The sequence below is a fragment of the Haliotis cracherodii genome, unplaced genomic scaffold (genome assembly GCF_022045235.1).
Source record: "Haliotis cracherodii isolate W230 unplaced genomic scaffold, xgHalCrac1.p SCAF_6, whole genome shotgun sequence".
Lineage (NCBI taxonomy): Eukaryota > Metazoa > Mollusca > Gastropoda > Lepetellida > Haliotidae > Haliotis > Haliotis cracherodii.
In genome coordinates, this window is record NW_027266319.1 from 30,469,168 (window position 1) to 30,489,540 (window position 20,373).

Below are 20,373 nucleotides of genomic sequence, written 5' to 3' on the forward strand. Positions count from 1 at the left end.
GAGGAAAGTGATGCTGGTATTTGGACGTTCACCAGTTTGTATGAACGAGCAAACCGCACACCTCCCAGGCCATCACACCCGTGGCGGCTCAAAATACGATTGAAATGTGTGTATTTTAGTTATACTGTTGAGTTTTGAAATGTAAATTTTCCTGTGTGTGCATCCACCCGCCAGTCTGAGGGTCTCTACAGCTGTGCCGATGTTTGCAATGTCAATCTTCCTGCATGTGCATCCATCCGACAGTCTGAGGGTCTCTACAGCCGTGCCTATGTTTGAAATGACAATCTTCCTGTATGTGCATCCACCCGACAGTCTGAGGGTCTCTACAGCCGTGCCTATGTTTGAAATGTCAATCTTCCTGTATGTGCATCCACCCGCCAGTCTGAGGGTCTCCACAGCTGTGCCGATGTTTGCAATGTCAATCTTCCTGTTTGTGCATCCACCCGACAGTCTGAGGGTCTCTACAGCCGTGCCTATGTTTGAAATGTCAATCTTCCTGCATGTGCATCCATCCGACAGTCTGAGGGTCTCTACAGCCGTGCCTATGTTTGAAATGACAATCTTCCTGTATGTGCATCCACCCGACAGTCTGAGGGTCTCCACAGCTGTGCCTATGTTTGAAATGACAATCTTCCTGTATGTGCATCCACCCGACAGTCTGAGGGTCTCTACAGCCGTGCCTATGTTTGAAATGTCAATCTTCCTGTATGTGCATCTACCCGACAGTCTGAGGGTCTCTACAGCTGTGCCGATGTTTGAAATGTCAATCTTCCTGTATGTGCATCCACCCGCCAGTCTGAGGGTCTCTACAGCTGTGCCGATGTTTGAAATGTCAATCTTCCTGTATGTGCATCCACCCGACAGTCTGAGGGTTTCTACAGCTGTGCCTATGTTTGAAATGTCAATCTTCCTGCATGTGCATCCACCCGACAGTCTGAGGGTCTCCACAGCTGTGCCTATGTTTGAAATGTCAATCTTCCTGTATGTGCATCCACCCGACAGTCTGAGGGTCTCTACAGCCGTGTCTATGTTTGAAATGTCAATCTTCCTGTATGTGCATCCACCCGACAGTCTGAGGGTCTCTACAGCCGTGTCTATGTTTGAAATGTCAATCTTCCTGTATGTGCATCCACCCGACAGTCTGAGGGTCTCCACAGCTGTGCCTATGTTTGAAATGTCAATCTTCCTGTATGTGCATCCACCCGACAGTCTGAGGGTCTCCACAGCTGTGCCTATGTTTGAAATGTCAATCTTCCTGTATGTGCATCCACCCGACAGTCTGAGGGTCTCTACAGCTGTGCCGATGTTTGAAATGTCAATCTTCCTGTATGTGCATCCACCCGACAGTCTGAGGGTCTCTACAGCCGTGCCTATGTTTGAAATGACAATCTTCCTGTATGTGCATCCACCCGACAGTCTGAGGGTCTCTACAGCTGTGCGATGTTTGAAATGTCAATCTTCCTGTATGTGCATCCACCCGACAGTCTGAGGGTCTCTACAGCCGTGCCTATGTTTGAAATGACAATCTTCCTGTATGTGCATCCACCCGACAGTCTGAGGGTCTCTACAGCTGTGCGATGTTTGAAATGTCAATCTTCCTGTATGTGCATCCACCCGACAGTCTGAGGGTCTCTACAGCTGTGCGATTTTTGCAATGTCAATCTTCCTGTATGTGCATCCACCCGACAGTCTGAGGGTCTCTACAGCTGTGCGATGTTTGCAATGTCAACCTTCCTGCACATCCTCCGACAGCGTGTTGCCTATCTTACCTGAACTTGTACTTGAGAGGATTGTCTGCACATTCTGGGGCCGGGAGTCCGCCACACCATAGTTCGTAGGACGTCACCTGAAACATACATTGCCGACAGCACTCGTTACACAGTAGGTGTCCCTTCATTGCGAAACTGTATTGCGTATTGTGCGCGCTCTTGTGCTGGTTCAGACTAATGCCAATTTTAAACTGCTTGCCCACTGAGATACCAGTTTAATATAGAATAATAAACGAGCTACCGGGTAATACAAGAACTATATACGAGTTTCATAAAATTGGTATTACACGGGAACTCGTTTAGTATTTTATTTCTTACTTGCCGCTTATAACCTTTTGAAAAATCCACTGTCGTTTGTGAATAGGCAGACACATCTACGCGATAATCCTACTGAGTTTAAGAAAACAACAGCCTACCTTTAGAATTCAGGAGTCCGTTCCACAGAGCTACTATAGCTACCCCTACTCAAAGACTTACGACTGTCGTTGCGCTACGATCGCCTTGTGGAACTGGGCGCTGCGCCACTAAGTTTACAATCTGGGGTCATCGAGCCTGCATAAGCACCTCTCAGTGATCTATCATTTCCACATACAGTGTCGTTGAATAAGCCAAGGCATGTGGGGAGTTCAATATTTGTTAGTGAAACTTGTTCCCGCAGCACATAACCACGTGCTTTTGTATTACACAGTATGTAATACAGCTGTATGTATATTAAACGGGTGACCTCTTCACTTCACACAATATACTGTCTCCGAGCCGACCAGACCTTGTTTTAGCTCCTTAATGCAGAGCACCAGGCAGGGTAACAACCAATGCCATCTTTTAACGTCTTTTGGGATGACACGGCCGGGGATCGAACCCCCGACCGTTTGCTTTCTGGGCGATCTAAAGGAGCCTAATCTGACCAATCATCGCGTTAAACACAAATTGTGAACAGCAACAACCGCATACTGAAACAGGGAGTTCACAAAAATAGCGCAAAGCATAAAAATATACGAATTGTAACGTGATAACACCAATATTGAGCATATTTGGATTTAACATCTTCTACTCAGCAGCACGCACATAATAAAATCTGAACTTTACAGTTTTTAAATGTTTTAAGTCCAAATATGAATATGTGTAAGAAATGAAGCATTAGCAAATATGACAAAGCCGGTTTCTTGAAGGTCAAAGAAAAATAATCATGTAACTCATTGCATCATCTATCACATGACCATCCTGATGAAAACAACACAGAAAGAATCCTCGACCATAAACCAATTAAAAGTGAGGACAGTAACTTGTATAAACACTGCTCCTACTATCACCATTCATCATAAAGGAGACTGGTTTCTATTACAGTTGAAAGGTTAATAGACTGAAAACGATTTGTTTGAAAGAAAGACATGATGACAATGATCTGTCATACCAGTAGCCTGTCAACCAACTTTTACCTCATCTTCCGAGATTTATAGACCAGACAAAGCCCCCATAGATCATTACGTGAATAATAGTTATATAATGGATAGGTTTTTCGGCAGTATAAAGCCAAGGGATAAAAACGGTATCCGTCGGGGTCGTTCACGAATAATATGCAAATAAAACAGGACAGGTATAAATCGCCGACGGCTGTCTGTAAGCAACCGAGTCTGCATCAGACAATCCAGTAACTTGCATCATGAGCATCGACCTACGCAATTGGGATACGATGACATGCATCAAGTTAGCGGCTTGTCTTACACCCCCGATCCCGTTAGTCGCTGATTAGCTGAGTTGCTAAAGACAAATTCTTACCCGGATCTTCACGGGTGAGCTGACAATGGAAACATTCTTGAAACGTCCCTACATTTATCGTGTACTTCTGTCACCGGGTTATACTAGGAGTGCTATGATCCTCTCTTTGATCCGAATATGATCCTTGGGTGTCGGTATGGCTCCTGGTTTCAGCGATGTCATAAACTATATCAGCTTGGTTTCTTTGTGTGTTAACTTTGTAATTTAACGCCGCAATATTCCAACTATACGACTCGGGTTTGTAAATAATCGAGTCGGGACCAGACAAACAAGTGATTGCCATTATGAAGAGCAGTAAATTCATTCTTAAAGATATAGAAACACTGTGAAACTTAGTTACCTATGCCATCTGTATTTGTGCAGAAATATTTCAGTTCTAATGTTGACAGCAATTTTTGTTGAGTTGCTCTGTGTTGAAATTTTAGACACTTCGCTAAATATCTATGTGGGCTATAGGGGGCACGGGTGGCCCAGTCGTCTGAGGCGCCGCGATTCGCTGTGTAGAGTTGCGCCCCTTGGGCACGCCAGAAACCTATGATTGTTGGTTCGAATCCCGGTTCGCCCCGATTAAGTTTCTAGGTTTGTCAGAACCATACCCGTGCTCATGGGTTTCACCGAAGTGGTAAACGCCTGAGACCTGCATCACTTCGGGCTTTCCTCCCACATTAAGCTGACACGCCGAGATATAACTGGAATACTGTTAAAAGCGGCGTTTAACCGAACTCATCCACTCACTCTATGTGGGCTACAGTGTAATGGCACTATGTTTTAATATCTGTAGTGACAAGCAACTCCATCTGTACGGAGTATACTGTTTTGAACATTCGTAGAAACTCGTATCTTCTCTCAAACAAGCCAATACGTCTAAGTCAGTCTAGACACCGACTATCATGGTGATCAGAATTAATCTGAGGTTGCTGAAGCGTGCAGTCTGCCTGACTATGGAGCAATAATGTTCAACTAACCTCACTGCTAAATAGATACGACGCGATTAAATCAGTGAAAATGTGATATAATTTAACGCCTCTTTGAACCTTACGGTATATTAGAAACATTGCTGCGTGTCAGGCATATGTGGAGGAAAGCCTTCACCGATGGCACCTGACTCGACTCGACACCCCAATGGATCGGGTGGTCAGGCTCGGTGACCAGATCGTGTGGATCGATGAGTACGATGTCAACATCCCTATTTTCTTGTATACCTTATGAGAATACTTTTTCTAATCTCATACAGTTTTCACAATTGTTCAACACAAAAGATGCACTGAAATGATTTTAACAAACTACGATCAAAAGGAAAACTTACATGTCAAAATTCATCTTTTTGAGGGTGACAATTTCAGAGATGTTTGAAGAGAAAATACAAATTGATGATTTTCAGGTGTTTATCACTTTGTGAGCAGAAATGTCTAACCAGTGGGCACAAAAGGTTCTTTCAATGCGGCTACTATAGTTAGAATCAGATTCGGGGCGGTCGGGTAGCCTAGTGGTTAAAGCGTTCGCTCATTACGCCGAAGACCCGGGTTCGATTCCCGACATGGGTACAATGTGTAAAGCCCATTTCTGGTGTCCCCCGCCGTGATATTGCTGGAATATTGCTAAAAGCGGCATAAAACCATACTTACTCACTAAAATCAGATTCAAACCTCTTGAACGAATTCAGGTACAGTAAACTACGGTTATAACGAACTCAAAGGGACCACTTATTTTAGTTCGTAATAACCGTAGTTCGTTATAAGCATATATACAACAAATGGCCAGGACTAAAAAATAAGTTCGTTATATCGGCCTGTTCGTTATAAGCGTGTTCGTTGTAAACGTAGTTTATTGTATCATTATTTGTTGAAAGAAATATGTGAAGTTTGAGCTTTACTATTCCAGCACTTTGTGGTGATCTTTGCAGACGCCGGACGCCGGACACCGGACCCCGGACATCGGACGCCGGACATATAGGCCTTGACATTAGTTCCCTTGACTTTCAGACAGGTGAGCTTAGACTAAAATGCGGTTAATGCCTTACGCGCCCCCCTCTTTGTTTGATGTCATCGAACGTCTGCATAGCCAGCATATGGTCAATACCAGGGTCAAGACCCATTTCACACAGGAAGGTCAAGCCCGCTTCAGATGCTCTGAAAAATAGAAATAACTTGTTTTATCTTCAATACTTGACCTTGGAAACAAAGAGGTAACAGATAAACAGATAAACAGATAAACAGATAAACAGACTGAGTGTAGATGCTTTGCTTTCTTATCCAAAATTCAAGGTTGGGATCTTATATACTGAACAGTAACAAACCGTTTACCAGTATTTGGTGACAAAAGAAGTGCGTTGTGGTACATCTACTACATGAGTCAATTGCGGTTACTAAGGTCAGACGTAATCAAAGAGTTACTGTTTGTGGAGGTTCTTCACTTCATCGTCCACGTAGCTGGTCGTAACAAGATGTTTCCGCAGAGACAGACAAGCTCGGGCGACGTCAGGAAGCAGGGAGTACGGCACTAGACTGAAACACGTCAGGAAGCAGGGAGTACGGCACTAGACTGAAACACGTCAGGAAGATGGGAGTACGGCACTAGACTGAAACACGTCAGGAAGCAGGGAGTACGGCACTAGACTGAAACACGTCAGGAAGATGGGAGTACGGCAATAGACTGAAACACGTCAGGAAGCAGGGAGTACGGCAATAGACTGAAATACGTCAGGAAGCAGGGGGTACGGCAATAGACTGAAATACGTCAGGAAGCAGGGAGTACGGCACGAGACTGAAACACGTCAGGAAGCAGGGAGTACGGCAATAGACTGAAACACGTCAGGAAGCAGGGAGTACGGCAATAGACTGAAACACGCCAGGAAGCAGGGAGTACGGCACTAGACTGAAACACGTCAGGAAGCAGGGAGTACGGCACTAGACTGAAACACGTCAGGAAGCAGGGAGTACGGCAATAGACTGAAATACGTCAGGAAGCAGGGGGTACGGCAATAGACTGAAATACGTCAGGAAGCAGGGGGTACGGCAATAGACTGAAACACGTCAGGAAGCAGGGAGTACGGCAGTAGACTGAAATACGTCAGGAAGCAGGGAGTACGGCAATAGACTGAAACACGTCAGGAAGCAGGGAGTACGGCAATAGACTGAAATACGTCAGGAAGCAGGGGGTACGGCAATAGACTGAAACACGTCAGGAAGCAGGGAGTACGGCAGTAGACTGAAATACGTCAGGAAGCAGGGAGTACGGCAATAGACTGAAACACGTCAGGAAGCAGGGAGTACGGCAATAGACTGAAACACGTCAGGAAGCAGGGAGTACGGCACTAGACTGAAACACATTAGACAGAAATTATGTCTTTCTGAAAGATGACAGATTGTAACTCGACAAAGTAAAGCATGGCAGATCGAAACACAACAGGCTGAAACATGGCAGAATGAAACACGTTGGGTTGAAACATGGCAGAATGAAACACGTTGGGTTGAAGCATGGGAGAATGATACACAACAGGCTGAAACATGGCAGAATGAAACACGACGGGCTGAAATAAGGCAGAATGAAACACGATGGGTTGAAGTATGGCAGAATGAAACACAACAGTCTGAAACATGGCAGAATGAGTGAGTGAGTGAGTATGGTTTTGCGCCGTTTATAGCAATATTCCAGCAATATCCCGGCGAGGGACACCAGAAATGGGCTTCACACATTGTACCCATGTCGGGAATCGAACCCGTCAAACAATCCCTCAGAAATAATTTTGGATTTTACATATGTCTTGCATCTAAAAATACACCAAAGACAGAGTTAAATGTGTTCAATCATACTGTATAATTCCGCACTCCCTCGTGTGCTTTAAACTGCATCTGAAATATATATAATATATGGGGAAAATGTGTGAACCATTACGAAACGAAATGACAATTGTTTTAGGTATGCCCGTTTGCGCTAAGACGGAACCCGGCCGCTAAAATGGCTACGAAAGGGGCACGAGTCGCTATTCGGCTTGTCCCGGAATAACACGAGTTGGTCACGAATGGCGACAGTCCTCCAGACTGAAAAATGACAGACTAAAACTCGAAAGACTTTCATAAATATTTCAAATTGGGCGTCGTTAATTTGTCGATGAAATACATGGATTTGGCTTTTGAGACAACCATACCCTCAAATTTCAAATCATTAATATTTTTTTCGTAGTAGCTTAGACATCTCAAACTGTTACATTACTGCTATAAACGTTTCAAACATTACATTTCTGGCACAAGTCAGCATCAATCGCCCAGGACTTCTCCACATTCTGGCTATGGGAAAAGAACAGACATATATCAGTCCATAATCTCTGGGCAAAAACTGGCTATTAACATTGTTCCCAGAATCTTATCCTGCCATACAGCATATGTCAGTACCACTGTTGCATGTACACATGGTGAAGGGACAAACATAACAATACAATACTCCCATGTTAAGTGTCAACTCATTCGCGCCCTTCTTCCATGAAGCATGTGTCTTGCAGGCGAGTAATTTTCATGATAACTTGAAATGAAGTTCGATTTCGAAACTCATTTTGAAAACCCCTGAGAACTCAAAACTCAATTACGTTATGAACAAATTAGGTCGTATTTTCTGTACTTATTGGCCTTCTATGACCCTGGCGAGAACGGGGTTAATACGCTACCGCGCACATAGCCCATGATGAGTAATATCGACAACCAGTAATTCTTCATAAGGGCTGATAATCAAGATGCAAATCCCATTTCAAGCAGTTTTACAGAAGTATAAAGTATTAGTCAACTGACAGCTGAAGTTCATGAAAGATATATCTATATTCCATTAGCGTCTCAAGAACCCTCTGAAGCCTACTAGATATGTCCCTGGTAAGGCTGAGCATATGTAACGAGACTGATTAACATTCTTAGCGGTTATTTGATACATCATAGCAATCTCTTTGTAAAACTAGAGAACTATCCACACTGATGACGTGTCTTGGTGTATCGCAAAGTCAAGCTCTGTATGTTCGTGTTGTTTTCACGCAAACACAACACAAGCAGCAGCAACGTGATCCCCTCACGTCACCGCCATGTCGCTTGTGTATCGCGATTATACTTCCACTCTAAACAGTGATTATCTTCACACACAGGCACTACACTTGCAGCAGCAACGTGAACTACTCACACCATGCCATGTCGCTACTGTATCACGAATACAGTCATAATATCACACACACGCACTACACTGGCAACAGCAGCAACTCCTAACACAGCCGCCATTGTTGCTCATGATTTCCTCGACGAGTTATTGCTTGTCCAAATTCGATTGGTGCAGCTGGATTGTTGCTAACAGTCACTTCACTCACTCTGAGACAAGACATGAACTGTAAACATCCAAGGGGGATTCAACATTTTTTTAAAGGCATGCGTACTCTCCAAGCTTAAAATGCGCAACAAATAACTACGATATACCAACGCCATCGTCTTTCACAACTAGACAGCTTGACCTACCTCACAACGACGTCGTGTTCGGCTATTAGTCTATCTCTCCCTTCAGCGTCTTGGGCGATGTCCACACATTCCAGCCTCACCCCCGGGCAGAACAGAACAGCTCGTTCTAGCTCGCTCTTCAGGACGGACACTGGAAATATACACAAACCTTTTTCACCTTGGTTCCGTTTCATAATACGATAGTCTGACGTAAGGCTATGTTAAACTGCTGGAATTACGACAGTGAGTGAATGAGTATGGTTTTACGCCACTTTTAGCAATATTCCAGCAATATCACGGCGGAGGACACCGGAAATGGGCTTCACAAATTGTACCCATGTGGGGAATCGAACCCGGGTCTTCGGGGTGACTGACGAGCGAACGCTTTAACCACTAAGCTACCCGACGGCCCCGGGATTACGACAGACCTAAAACTACGACTGCTTTGTCAGACTGTGTCGTGAAGGGCAAGTATATTTACTCGGAGATATATAGGTTTGAATGATTTGTTGCAGGTATAAAATGTGTGTTAATTGGTGAATGTTGTGTGATAAAAATGTTTCTTTAAAAAGAAATTGATAACTAGATAGCGTTTTTTGTATATATTATAGTGTCGAATTAAAGACGCATCTCACGTGGAGGACATTTATCAATTAATCGATAATGTTAGGAATGGTCATAATTGATTACATAATGATATTTTGGGCCATGTTTACATTCTTAGCCCATTCCATTCTACGAAAATATTGACGATGCACACAAAAAAACCACACTCGATAGTAAAGACTTGACATCCATTTCCCCCCTGACAGTCGAGTGCCATGTCTACCATAAAACGTTTTGAAAGCTTTACTGAGGCCTTGAATGTTGTATAAAGAGAATGCTCGATTGTAACTGTGCGTCAGTGAGAATGGTTTTATGTCTCTTTTATCAATATTCAAGCAATATCACGACGGGGGACACCATAATTTGTTACAATGTCGGGATTCGAACCCGGGTCTTCGGCGTGACGAGCGGACGCTTTAACCACTAGGCTACCCGACTACCCCGAAAAGTTGTGAGGGTACAGCTGCTGGAATATTGCTCGACAAATAAGGAAAAATGGAAGTCATCCCTCTTGTCAGTCTTGTTTAGTGTTTTTTTGTGACTTTGTCATTTTTGTGACTCGATATGCATAAATCTAAACAAGAGACGGATTAGGCGAATTGACTGGTCTCCTAAATATCTAGTTCCACTTGATCAATCAGTGGATGGTAATTGGTATCCTACCCCGGCGTGACGCTGTCGTCATAGAGACGCCTGTATGTTGTGACATCCTACCACGGCGTGACGCTGTCGTCATAGAGACGCCTGTATGTTGTGCCATCCTACCCTGGCTTGACGCTGTCGCCATAGAGACGCCTGTATGTTGTTACATCCTAACCTGGCTTGACGCTGTCGCCATAGAGACGCCTGTATGTGGTGACATCCTACCCTGGCTTGACGCTGTCACCATAGAGACGCCTGTATGTGGTGACATCCTACTCTGGCTTGACGCTGTCGCCATAGAGACGCCTGTATGTGGTGACATCCTAACCTGGCTTGACGCTGTAGCCATAGAGACGCCTGTATGTGGTGACATCCTACCCTGGCTTGACGCTGTCGCCATAGAGACGCTTGTATGTGGTGACATCCTAACCTGGCTTGACGCTGTCGTCATAGAGACGCCTGTATGAGGTGATATTCTACCCTGGCTTGACGCTGTCGCCATGGAGACGCCTGTATGTGGTGACATCCTACTCTGGCTTGACGCTGTCGTCACAGAGACGCCTCTATGGTGGGACATCTTCATGCTCTACGCATACTCTCCATGTATGGCAAGACACCCGTGAAAATCCCAATCAGGTCAGGTCTTCAGCAATCCATGCTTGTCGTAAAAGGTGACTGTGCTTGTCGTAAGAGGCGACTAACGGGATCGGGATCGCTGACTTGGTTGATCCATTTCATCGTATCCCAATTGCGTGAATCGATGCAAATGATGTCCAACCATAGATTCTCAGGCCCAGGCTCCATTATTTACAGACCGCCGTCATATCGTGCGGTGTTAATCAACGATGTCACCACTTTGAAAGTAATCACATTAATTTGGGTTCTAAGTCAGTGCATGCATTATCTCCCTTGATCACATAAGAGGAAGAATTTTTGATGCCCTGGAAACACTGATGTGTCGTAAGCCTAATTTTTTAGAAGAGGAACAACATTTGAATTTTTGATGTATCTCACTGACCTTACCGCCACGATAAATGTAAATCAAGATTGAGCTGCATGAAGATGTCGAGGTATCCTCAGATCTCCGTGATCTAGTGTTTTAGCCTAAGACAGCGCACGCGTAGGCTAGTCGGACATAATGATTCGTTTGGAGACAAGAGGGGTCACGAATTGATTGGAATATGAACCCATCAATGCGTAAAATATTCCACCATATCCCGTGGCTCCTGATGTGTTTGGTGCTCAGGATCCTTTCTTTGTAGATGTTCAGGCAAATATACCATTAAGTACATTTAAGACGACATACACAGCTTAACGCAGTGGATCCTGCAATGAATCGAGTCAGCCACGGGGTGCTTATAACGTTGCTGTAACATTATTTTATAGTCGTAACATGTTTTCAAAGAAGCCAAGGGAAAGTTTATATGAAAACCAACACGAACACGATTTGTTGGTAGGTCATAGGTCCTGTTAGAGATGGGATGTCAGCTAACGGAAACACATCACCTGTCCTAAACTAAACCATTTTCGCTGCAGCAATAGAAGGTGCAATGTTCCTGGAGTCCGGATTCCGGCTTGTTGATGTTCATGCTAATAAGTAGTAAGCATATTCTAACGCCGCTCTGACCAGTCCAGCTGCCATATTACAACTGTGCGCAATGTCGAGATTACATACTTTTACAGCTTCAGCTGCAAAACCAGATTTTTTTATTTAATGTTTTATTCAGCCTAATGTTTTTACCATCCAAGACGACCCGTAAAGATCCGGGGTAGAATAGGTCTTCAGCAACCCATGCTTGTCGTAAAAGGCGACTAACGGGATCGGGTGCGAATAGGTGCCTCACTCTGGCAATGTGGGATGGAACTCAGCCCCCCAAAAAGTACGAGAATCTGTACTTTTTAGTAAGTGTTATCCCAAATATTACATTTGTTACATTTGACCACTTGCTGAAAGGCACTGTGTGTTAATATCTTAATAAGATTTATTGATAATGACTTCAGTATGACATAACAAACCATCGCCATAATGTCAGCTTGCATTTCATCAGTCAACTAGAGTGAGTGAGTGAGTTTGGTTTAACGCCACTTTTAACAGTATTCCAGTCATATCACGGCGTGTCAGCGTAATGTGGGAGGAAAGCCCGAAGTGATGCAGGTCTCAGACGTTTACCACTTTGGTGAAACCCACGAGCACGGGTATGGTGCTGACACACCTTGAAACATAATCGGAGCGAACCGGGATTCGGACCCTCAATCATAGGTTTCTGGCGTGTCTAAGGGACGCAACTCTGCACAGCGAATCGCGGCACCTTAGACGACTGGTCCACCCGTGCCCCCCTCAGTCAGCTAGAGTACAGGTTAAAGTTAGGTATAATACTGGTTTATTTACATCATTTTTACAATTCCGTATTCATTGTGTCTGGACAACGAACTGTCTACGTTTCAAAGTGTTTTCTGTTATAAAATGTTAATCTGTTCCCGATCAAACTGGAAAAAAATGATTTAATCTGTCCTGTTTGACTTGCTGGATATTCTTATATGTAAATCCGTGTTGTTCCTCCTTTTGTTTCGCTGAATGAAAATATATTCTGTCTCAAAACATCGTTAGAACACGATTCCTAGTTCGGTCGATTTATTTAAGATTTTTTGGTGATAATAGATAGTTCATGAACTAACATCTCACCTGCAGTGACGTGCACGTCCTTCTCCCCCGCCAAGTCCTCGTACACCGGCCCCGACACCCTACCGGCCCCCAGCACCAACACTCGTCGCTGTGCAGTCATTCTGTGCACTCTTTGAGGAATCAAAATCTGTGGTGTTGAAACCAAAGTCTTAACATTTTAATTAACGGAATATATATTTTCAAATGAAATTTGCTCTCATTGATATGAACGAGTGCATTTCTAAACTGTGAATATACTGATGCTAAATGACGTTGGATGACAAACATGCCGTTATGTTGTAGCCCTGGGTGCCGTTTCACGAAAGCGTCTTAGCGCTACGACCTCGTAAACCACGTCATAACTTTTAAGGGAACTCTCTCGGTGTAAACACGATGCCGAGTGATCACCAGCCGATCAAACCGACAGGCGCCCTTTCACTTCCGGGTCCCGTTTCCATGTAAAATACCATGTCATAAGGTCTTGCGACATCCCAGTTTAAGACTGACTTTACGACGTTGTTAAGATGCTTTCGTGAAGTGGTCGTAAGGAGATCCTTAAGAGGGCCGTTAACTGTGTCGTAGCGGTTAGGAGGTCGTAGCGCTAAGAGGCTTTCGTGAAAGTTTGATATTGTGGGTTTATAGATTTCAAAGGTTGATGAAAACGCATCTCTTCGAAGGTTTGGATATAATCTTTTGTTTGTTTGTTTGTTGTTTAACCCCGCACTCGGCAATATTCCAGCTATCATATAGCTGGAATCTTCTTGAGTGAGGGAGTGAGTGATTACAGTATTACGCCGCATTTGGCAATATCACAGCAATATCACGACGGGGGCACCAGAAATTGGTTTCACATATTGTACCGATGTGGGGAATCGAATCCGGACGAGCGAACGCTTTAACCACTAGGCTACCCCAACGCCCCTGAAATATTGTTGAGTGTGGGTTTAAACAACTAACAACATGAGTTACCAACACGATCATAGACGGTGCTTCAAACACACAAGTGGCATTAGAATGTTGTGAGTTCAGTAGGGATAGCAGTGGAGGTGAGGTACGACGTGTACATTAACTATGAGTATTCCCTCTATCGAGATTACACAGTCGTGAAGGGTGGATTTAGCTGCACATGTCATCAACATATATTTCGCCCGGTCGACATACGCCCATTAATGGTGTTTTTATGCCACACGTTCGAGCAATACTGAATCAGTATTGTTCGTTGTTCAAAGCGCTAAGACGATCGTAACTCCCATACCTTAACACAGACTTACGACTGCCGTCGCACTAAGGTTGTTCTGTGAATCGGCACCCAGGTCTAGTCAAGTCTTCTTTTCGGATAAAGGCCACTATGTACACCTGGTACATGCATGATGCATCATAACTGACATCTATTTGAAATATTTAGGAACTTTTGTATTGATTCATGTGGGACAATAGATCCAAATTCGTCGCGGCGTAAATTCCATCGCCAGAGCCTTCAGGGACATGTTACCCACTCCCCCCTTGAATATATCCTGCAGCTTTGGGTGTAGTCGCGTTTGTAACCCACGAGGGTGAAACCAGCGGGTGCTGAGACCATTGAACGCACAATTTAACATCGCACACACGGCGACATTTCACAGTTTCAAATGTTGCATAGCCTTGTGGTACCAACTCTACACGATAGCAGGGTTCGTACTATATTCATGGAGTATATACTCATGTCACTTCCGGTAGTCATGCATTGTATACTCATTTCACTTCCGGTAGTTTATCACGACCCCATTTATATTAGCTGACTAGAATACCCACACGCCACCACCACTGCGCAATTCCGTCCAGTGAATTCAAGGGCGATGGAGGAACATAATGTATACGATCCGTGACGTTGAAAAGATTCCAGAATTATCATTTGATTGCTGAGTTTCTAATAAAGTCGTGAAAGTCCGTAAGGTTCCCCGTTGTTCAATCAATTCCATCAGTTTTGTTTTTATGATGATGACCTTTTGGACTCACACAGCAAACTGGAATCCCGAGTCTTAGCATCTGCAGTACACTACAAACGTTCTGGGCATTAGTATAAAATGCGGAATTGAAAACGAAATGAAACAATACAGTTTTAAATGTGTTATGTCAGTGCCCGTTTACAATGAGATATGACCGATATTGCTAATATATTTGTAAACTGCAAGGTAGAGAGCGCCTTTTTCACAGGTCTTATGTAAATAGTTTGAAATAATCTATTTCAGTAAACCTTCGCTTTGAAGACATATTCGCTGAATTGTGAAAACAGTAACTTGAGCGTTTCAGTGGTTGGTTGGTTGGTTGGTTGTTTAACGCCGCACTCAGCAATATTCCAGCTATATGACGGCGGTCTCTAAATAATCGAGTCTGGACCAGACAATCCAGTGATTGACATCATGAGCATCGATCTACGCAATTGGAATCGATGACATGCATCAAACCACGTCAGCGAGCCTGACCACCCGATCCCGTTAGTCGCCTCTTACGACAAGCATAGTCGCCTTTTATGGCAAACATGAGTTGCTGCAGACCTATTCTACCCCGGATCTTCACGGGTCGCGTTTCAGTGGAGTCATCCAGGGACTATAGAGTGAGAGAGTGAGTGAGTTGGGTCTTACGCTTTTAGGAATATTCCCGCACTATTTCGGCGGCGACAAAAGAAATGGACTTCACACATGGTTGTACCTACGCAGACGACTACACTCGGACCAATGGCGTGACGAGCGAACATTTTAACCAATAGGCTACCCTACTGGGTCACAATTTGGTGACGGGGGCACGGGTGGCCCAGTCGTCTAAGGCGCCGCGATTCGCTGTGCAGAGTTGCGTCCCTTGGGCACGCCAGAAACCTATGATTTTCTGGGTTCGAATCCCGGTTCGCCCCGATTATGTTTCTAGGTTTGTCAGCACCTTACCCGTGCTCGTGGGTTTCACCGAAGTGGTAAACGTCTGAGACCTGCATCACTTCGGGCTTTCCTCCCACACTAAGCTGACACGCCGCGATATAACTGGAATACTGTTAAAAGCGGCGTTAAACCCTACTCACTCACTCACTCACTCACTCACTCACTCACAATGTGGTGACATTGTATTAGTTAGAATAGGAACCTCAATAACTCGATAAATAGATATATAATATTTGGTGATATGACTCTATGGTCCCTGCAGAAGCCTTACTTCTCTTGTCTCGAACCATGCATGCCTCGCTCCATGTGTTGGTCCCGTGTTTTTACGGTAGTCATATGATGTACAGGAGAACATGCCTGACACTCTAACAGATTAGTCTCGTGAATATAAGCTCTTCGGTAATGGAAAATAAGTGAACGTAAAGACATTTTATCATGACATTTCCTTTTTAAGCTTCAGAAACAAGTGGCGCGTAAGATTATTCCTGCTTGAAAACCATTGTTCATTGGTTTTGGCAGACATTTTGTAAAAGGGACATGATTTGCGACATCATGGGCTATTTTGATTTCCGAAAGGTCAAGGTCGTTGTGTTGAAAGAGAGATAACGATTTTACTCTGATGTGTCAGGATCCCTATAACAGGTGCATAGGAGCTTAGACATTAAGGAGGAACGTGTAAGCCTGGTAATAGATTTACCACGGTAGGTAGCACGGCTGTATAGCCATCATGGCCTTCAGAAGTATAATCCCCATTTTACGGCACGTCGTAATGACATTGAGTCTCCACAGTAATAGGATCTACCTTCTCCCTAGCCGTCATTCAAGGGGGCATGGTAATCGTGCGCCGTCTATAAAGGTATCAACGATAATGCTTTATCAGTGACTGCCTTTATAAGACTGAGGACATAATCTGATAGACGACCGTGATTCATGTGAAAATCTCTCTGAGTAAGCTATGTGTAATGTAATCTAAAGCTTACTATTGAGTAATGTAAAACCGTTATTGTCATTACAAAAAGATCTCAAATGTCATATATCATATCATGTTAGGGCCAGACCATTTTTGATTTGGGGACGGGTTTTTTTCAAAACAAACAAAAGACAGGTCATAATTTAGTGTGAAAACATTCAGTCTTATGCTTAAAAAACCTAGACCATCCTCATCATTTCAGAGCCTATGCTAGAGTATCGCCTCGCCCACAGAGTAGCCGACGTAATTGTCAAAAAGATTATTAATGGCGTACCAGCTCGTGACGTTGAGAAACAATAAACGGACCGATTGCATTCAGGCGCATTGGCAAATATACACAAAACTGAAGTTTAAGTATTCTTTCTATGCATTAAACCAAGCTGAGGGTTAAACGTCTAACAGGTAAATAGACACACTTACGCAAAACTGATAGTAACCAATCAGAACTATTTTGCAACTGGCCAGATCTAAAAACAAAGAGAGGAGGGACAATCACAATTGCCACGGCGCAAGTCTAACCAGATTTGACAGGCTTCGACTGAAACCACCTGGTATGTCTTGAGAGCGGGACAGCGGCTCCGGTCGTGGACACTGATATAGGAATCTGCCGTTCGGGAATGGGTTACCTCTCATTCTGCCTCCAGTTTATAATACACATGATAAGTTGCATTAGGGAATTAGTTCCACATGACTGAACGCTTACTGAATGCATGTGTTACATTTCAGGAAATAGACTATTCATTTTAACACAAAGTATGAAGACCAGTATATAAAGAAATGAGAGGACGTCTTTTCTGTTTCAGTCAATGCAATCTGTTTTGCAGGTCTCTACCGTACAAACGAAGAATTTAAAGGGAAACGAGAGTGTGTCGCTGGAGAAAAAACACAGCTTATAATTTTGTGAAAATAAAACAAAAATCAGCCTCCATCCGTTTAAAGAAATATAACATTGTTAAAAAAACCTTTGAAATCGCGACATGAGCATGATAGACAGTATGCCTGTAACACTAATTTATTAATATTTGGATGAGATTGTTGAGTCCACTTGTCCCGCTGTGATAGGACAGAAACAGTTGGTCGCTGTGATGTCACACGCCTATTAAGTTTCCTTTACTCTTAATTGGTAAAAAATACATATTTGTATTGTCGAAAGACATGAATTGTATATCAACATCATTACAAGTTGAAGGGTTGGAAAGCAAAACAGCCTAAGTCCTACTTGTTCTAAGTAGGACTTAGGCTGTTTTGCTTTCCAACCCTTCAGTTATACCATGAATGAGAACAAAAAAGAAGGTATTGTGTCCGCAGTTTGGAGGATGGGGTGAGTTGTTCAGTATTCGATCGACTATCAAGACTGGAATCAGGACATGAAACGTCCTCTTAACCTTCGGAATGTCACCAGTGTCAGTCAGTATTGTGATGCCCACCACGGGATACAATGCACGCCCCAACACGACCTTGAGAAGATGTGATACGTCTGATCACAAGAAATGGATTCAACACCATTCTTCGCACTGGGCCTGTGCTAAGTGATCCTTGTTATAAGGGCGACCTGGTCATGCTCTAATTTGACGGTCAAGCTGATCCAAAAGAGTTCTGTAGGTGATAAGTCTGGTGATTGTGCTGGCCATGGCAAGATGTTGTCTGCAGCCTTGTGTTAGCTTGTCGAAACAAGGTCTATCCTGTACTGTTGCAAGAATGGTAGTACAACAGGGTAGAGAGGTTGGTCAATGTAATGCTGTCCTGTTTCTTTATAGAATGACCAGATCTGCCTTGACTTACCGCATTGCAAATGATGCCGCATATACGTTACTATACATGCCGCATTGACAGGGCTACAGATGCTGCCACCTCCAATCGGTTCGAAATCTAGAATGCAACAATGTTCTCCTTGTCGGAGTTTGACACGCAGTCTTCCATCTGCCAGGGACAGATTGAATCTGCTCTCTCCTTTGAACATGACTCTTTGCCACTTTCTGTTGTTCCAGCGTTGCAGTGTCAGCGTTACGTCACGTTGTGGGCTGCAAGCTCTGGTATTGTACCGACGTATTCTTCTGGAAACTGCCTAGCGACTGACAGGATGACTGAGCTTATAACGTCACAGTGATGGTGGTGACAGGAGGTCTGACACTCCTAGGCATGTCTTTCTTCCTCCCAGTCTGTCTGAATCAGACCATGTGCCTGATGACTTTCATCCGTCTACAGCCAAAACTCATGGCAACGTGATCATGCGTTGCGTTACCAACAGCTTGTTCTTTTTTCCTGTAGGGCTTATCATAACATGCAACTGTCCAACGTTTTGGGTGTGAATGAACAGTACATCGTTCCTTTCTTCTACGAGTATATCCATATCTTTGTAGTCTGGCATGGTGCAAGTGCAGCTAACGTTTCACTTCAGACAAAAGTTCCATTGGTCTGGGTGCTGTAAAACGTTCATTACTCATCAAATTGTTTTGGTTGTGTTTGTGCGATTGAATTTCAACCATTTCGGGGTTTGGACCCACCTTGTCATGATTTGAGGTCGGTAACGTTTCTTAGTCAGTTTATTTAAAGTTTTGCTATTTATGTCCATCATCCACAATCTTAGTAACGGCAAAGTACATTCCCCGAGTAGTTGTGAGTGAGTGAGTTTGGTTTTACGCCGCTTTTAGCAATATTCGAGTAGTTGTGAGTACAAACATGTCAAGTTGGCCAGTTTTCTGTCAATCTGAAGAAAACTAATGGCTGGGCTTGTGCTACACGTGGTGGTGTAAAAATGGTCTTCTTTTATACAAATAGAAAATACTGCACTCAGTATTAGATACCATTTCTTTGTACTTTCTATGGTGTCTGTCATATTTAAGGATGACCCTCACCATGTCCTTGAAGGGACAAAAAGCAAAAGCACTGTATCAAAGTATTGTATCAAATGGTTCGCTCCTTGCATGAATAACATAGTCATTGCATGACGCTCTTTTCACGACGCAGACAGGTGCACAGTAGCCCAGTGTTTAAAGCCTCGCTCCCTTACGTTAGTGGGTCATATGTGCCAGGCACACGCCTGACATGACAAAGTATCTGTTCACGCAGTCGGGGTTCGATGACACACAACGAGCCAGAAGCAACATGTGCATAGTATAATACATTTTGCGACCCATGTTGTCCACCCATTCACACCCTCATATTTTAGGTCACCTGTTTCCCAAGGGTTATGCCGACCTTGTAAAATGCGGTTTGTATTTTTGTTTTCACCCTGATTTACGCGATTATGATGCTAAAATGAATGGTGTAAGGAATGACAGTTGAATTATCTCACCCTTCAACACGGCAGACACAACTTTAGAACTGTCGGTCAGATGCTAAAGCCCCTCCAGCCTGCTCAAGGTACTGCCTTGCCTTCTGGGTACGTAAACAGATGAGGCTCCCTACGGCTGACCCATTTCAGATTATTCAGTACGTTCCCTGATACACCAGACCATGAAACCGAACACACCAAAACCTTGTCTATGTTTGAATCTCGCTCTTTTTATCCCCCGCCCAACAAAGTTGGCGGGGGATATTGAAACGGGCTCCGTCCGTCCGTCACGTTTCGTTTCCG

General features: G+C 43.9%; 1 protein-coding gene across 1 annotated transcript in view; it reads right to left on the reverse strand.

The window, feature by feature from the left end:
- Nucleotides 1–20,171, reverse strand: part of LOC139445831 (alpha-aminoadipic semialdehyde synthase, mitochondrial-like) — a 30,090-nt gene extending 9,919 nt beyond the window's left edge. The window contains exons 1-6 of the mRNA XM_071227060.1: nucleotides 20,092–20,171; nucleotides 12,939–13,065; nucleotides 9,029–9,158; nucleotides 5,939–6,049; nucleotides 5,566–5,674; nucleotides 1,770–1,846 (exon numbers count right to left, since the gene is read on the reverse strand). Of these exons, the coding sequence (XP_071083161.1) occupies nucleotides 1,770–1,846; nucleotides 5,566–5,674; nucleotides 5,939–6,049; nucleotides 9,029–9,158; nucleotides 12,939–13,038 (527 nt within the window). The 5' untranslated portion in view covers nucleotides 13,039–13,065; nucleotides 20,092–20,171. The remainder of the gene's footprint in view (nucleotides 1–1,769; nucleotides 1,847–5,565; nucleotides 5,675–5,938; nucleotides 6,050–9,028; nucleotides 9,159–12,938; nucleotides 13,066–20,091) is intronic.
- Nucleotides 20,172–20,373: the final 202 nt, after the last annotated feature.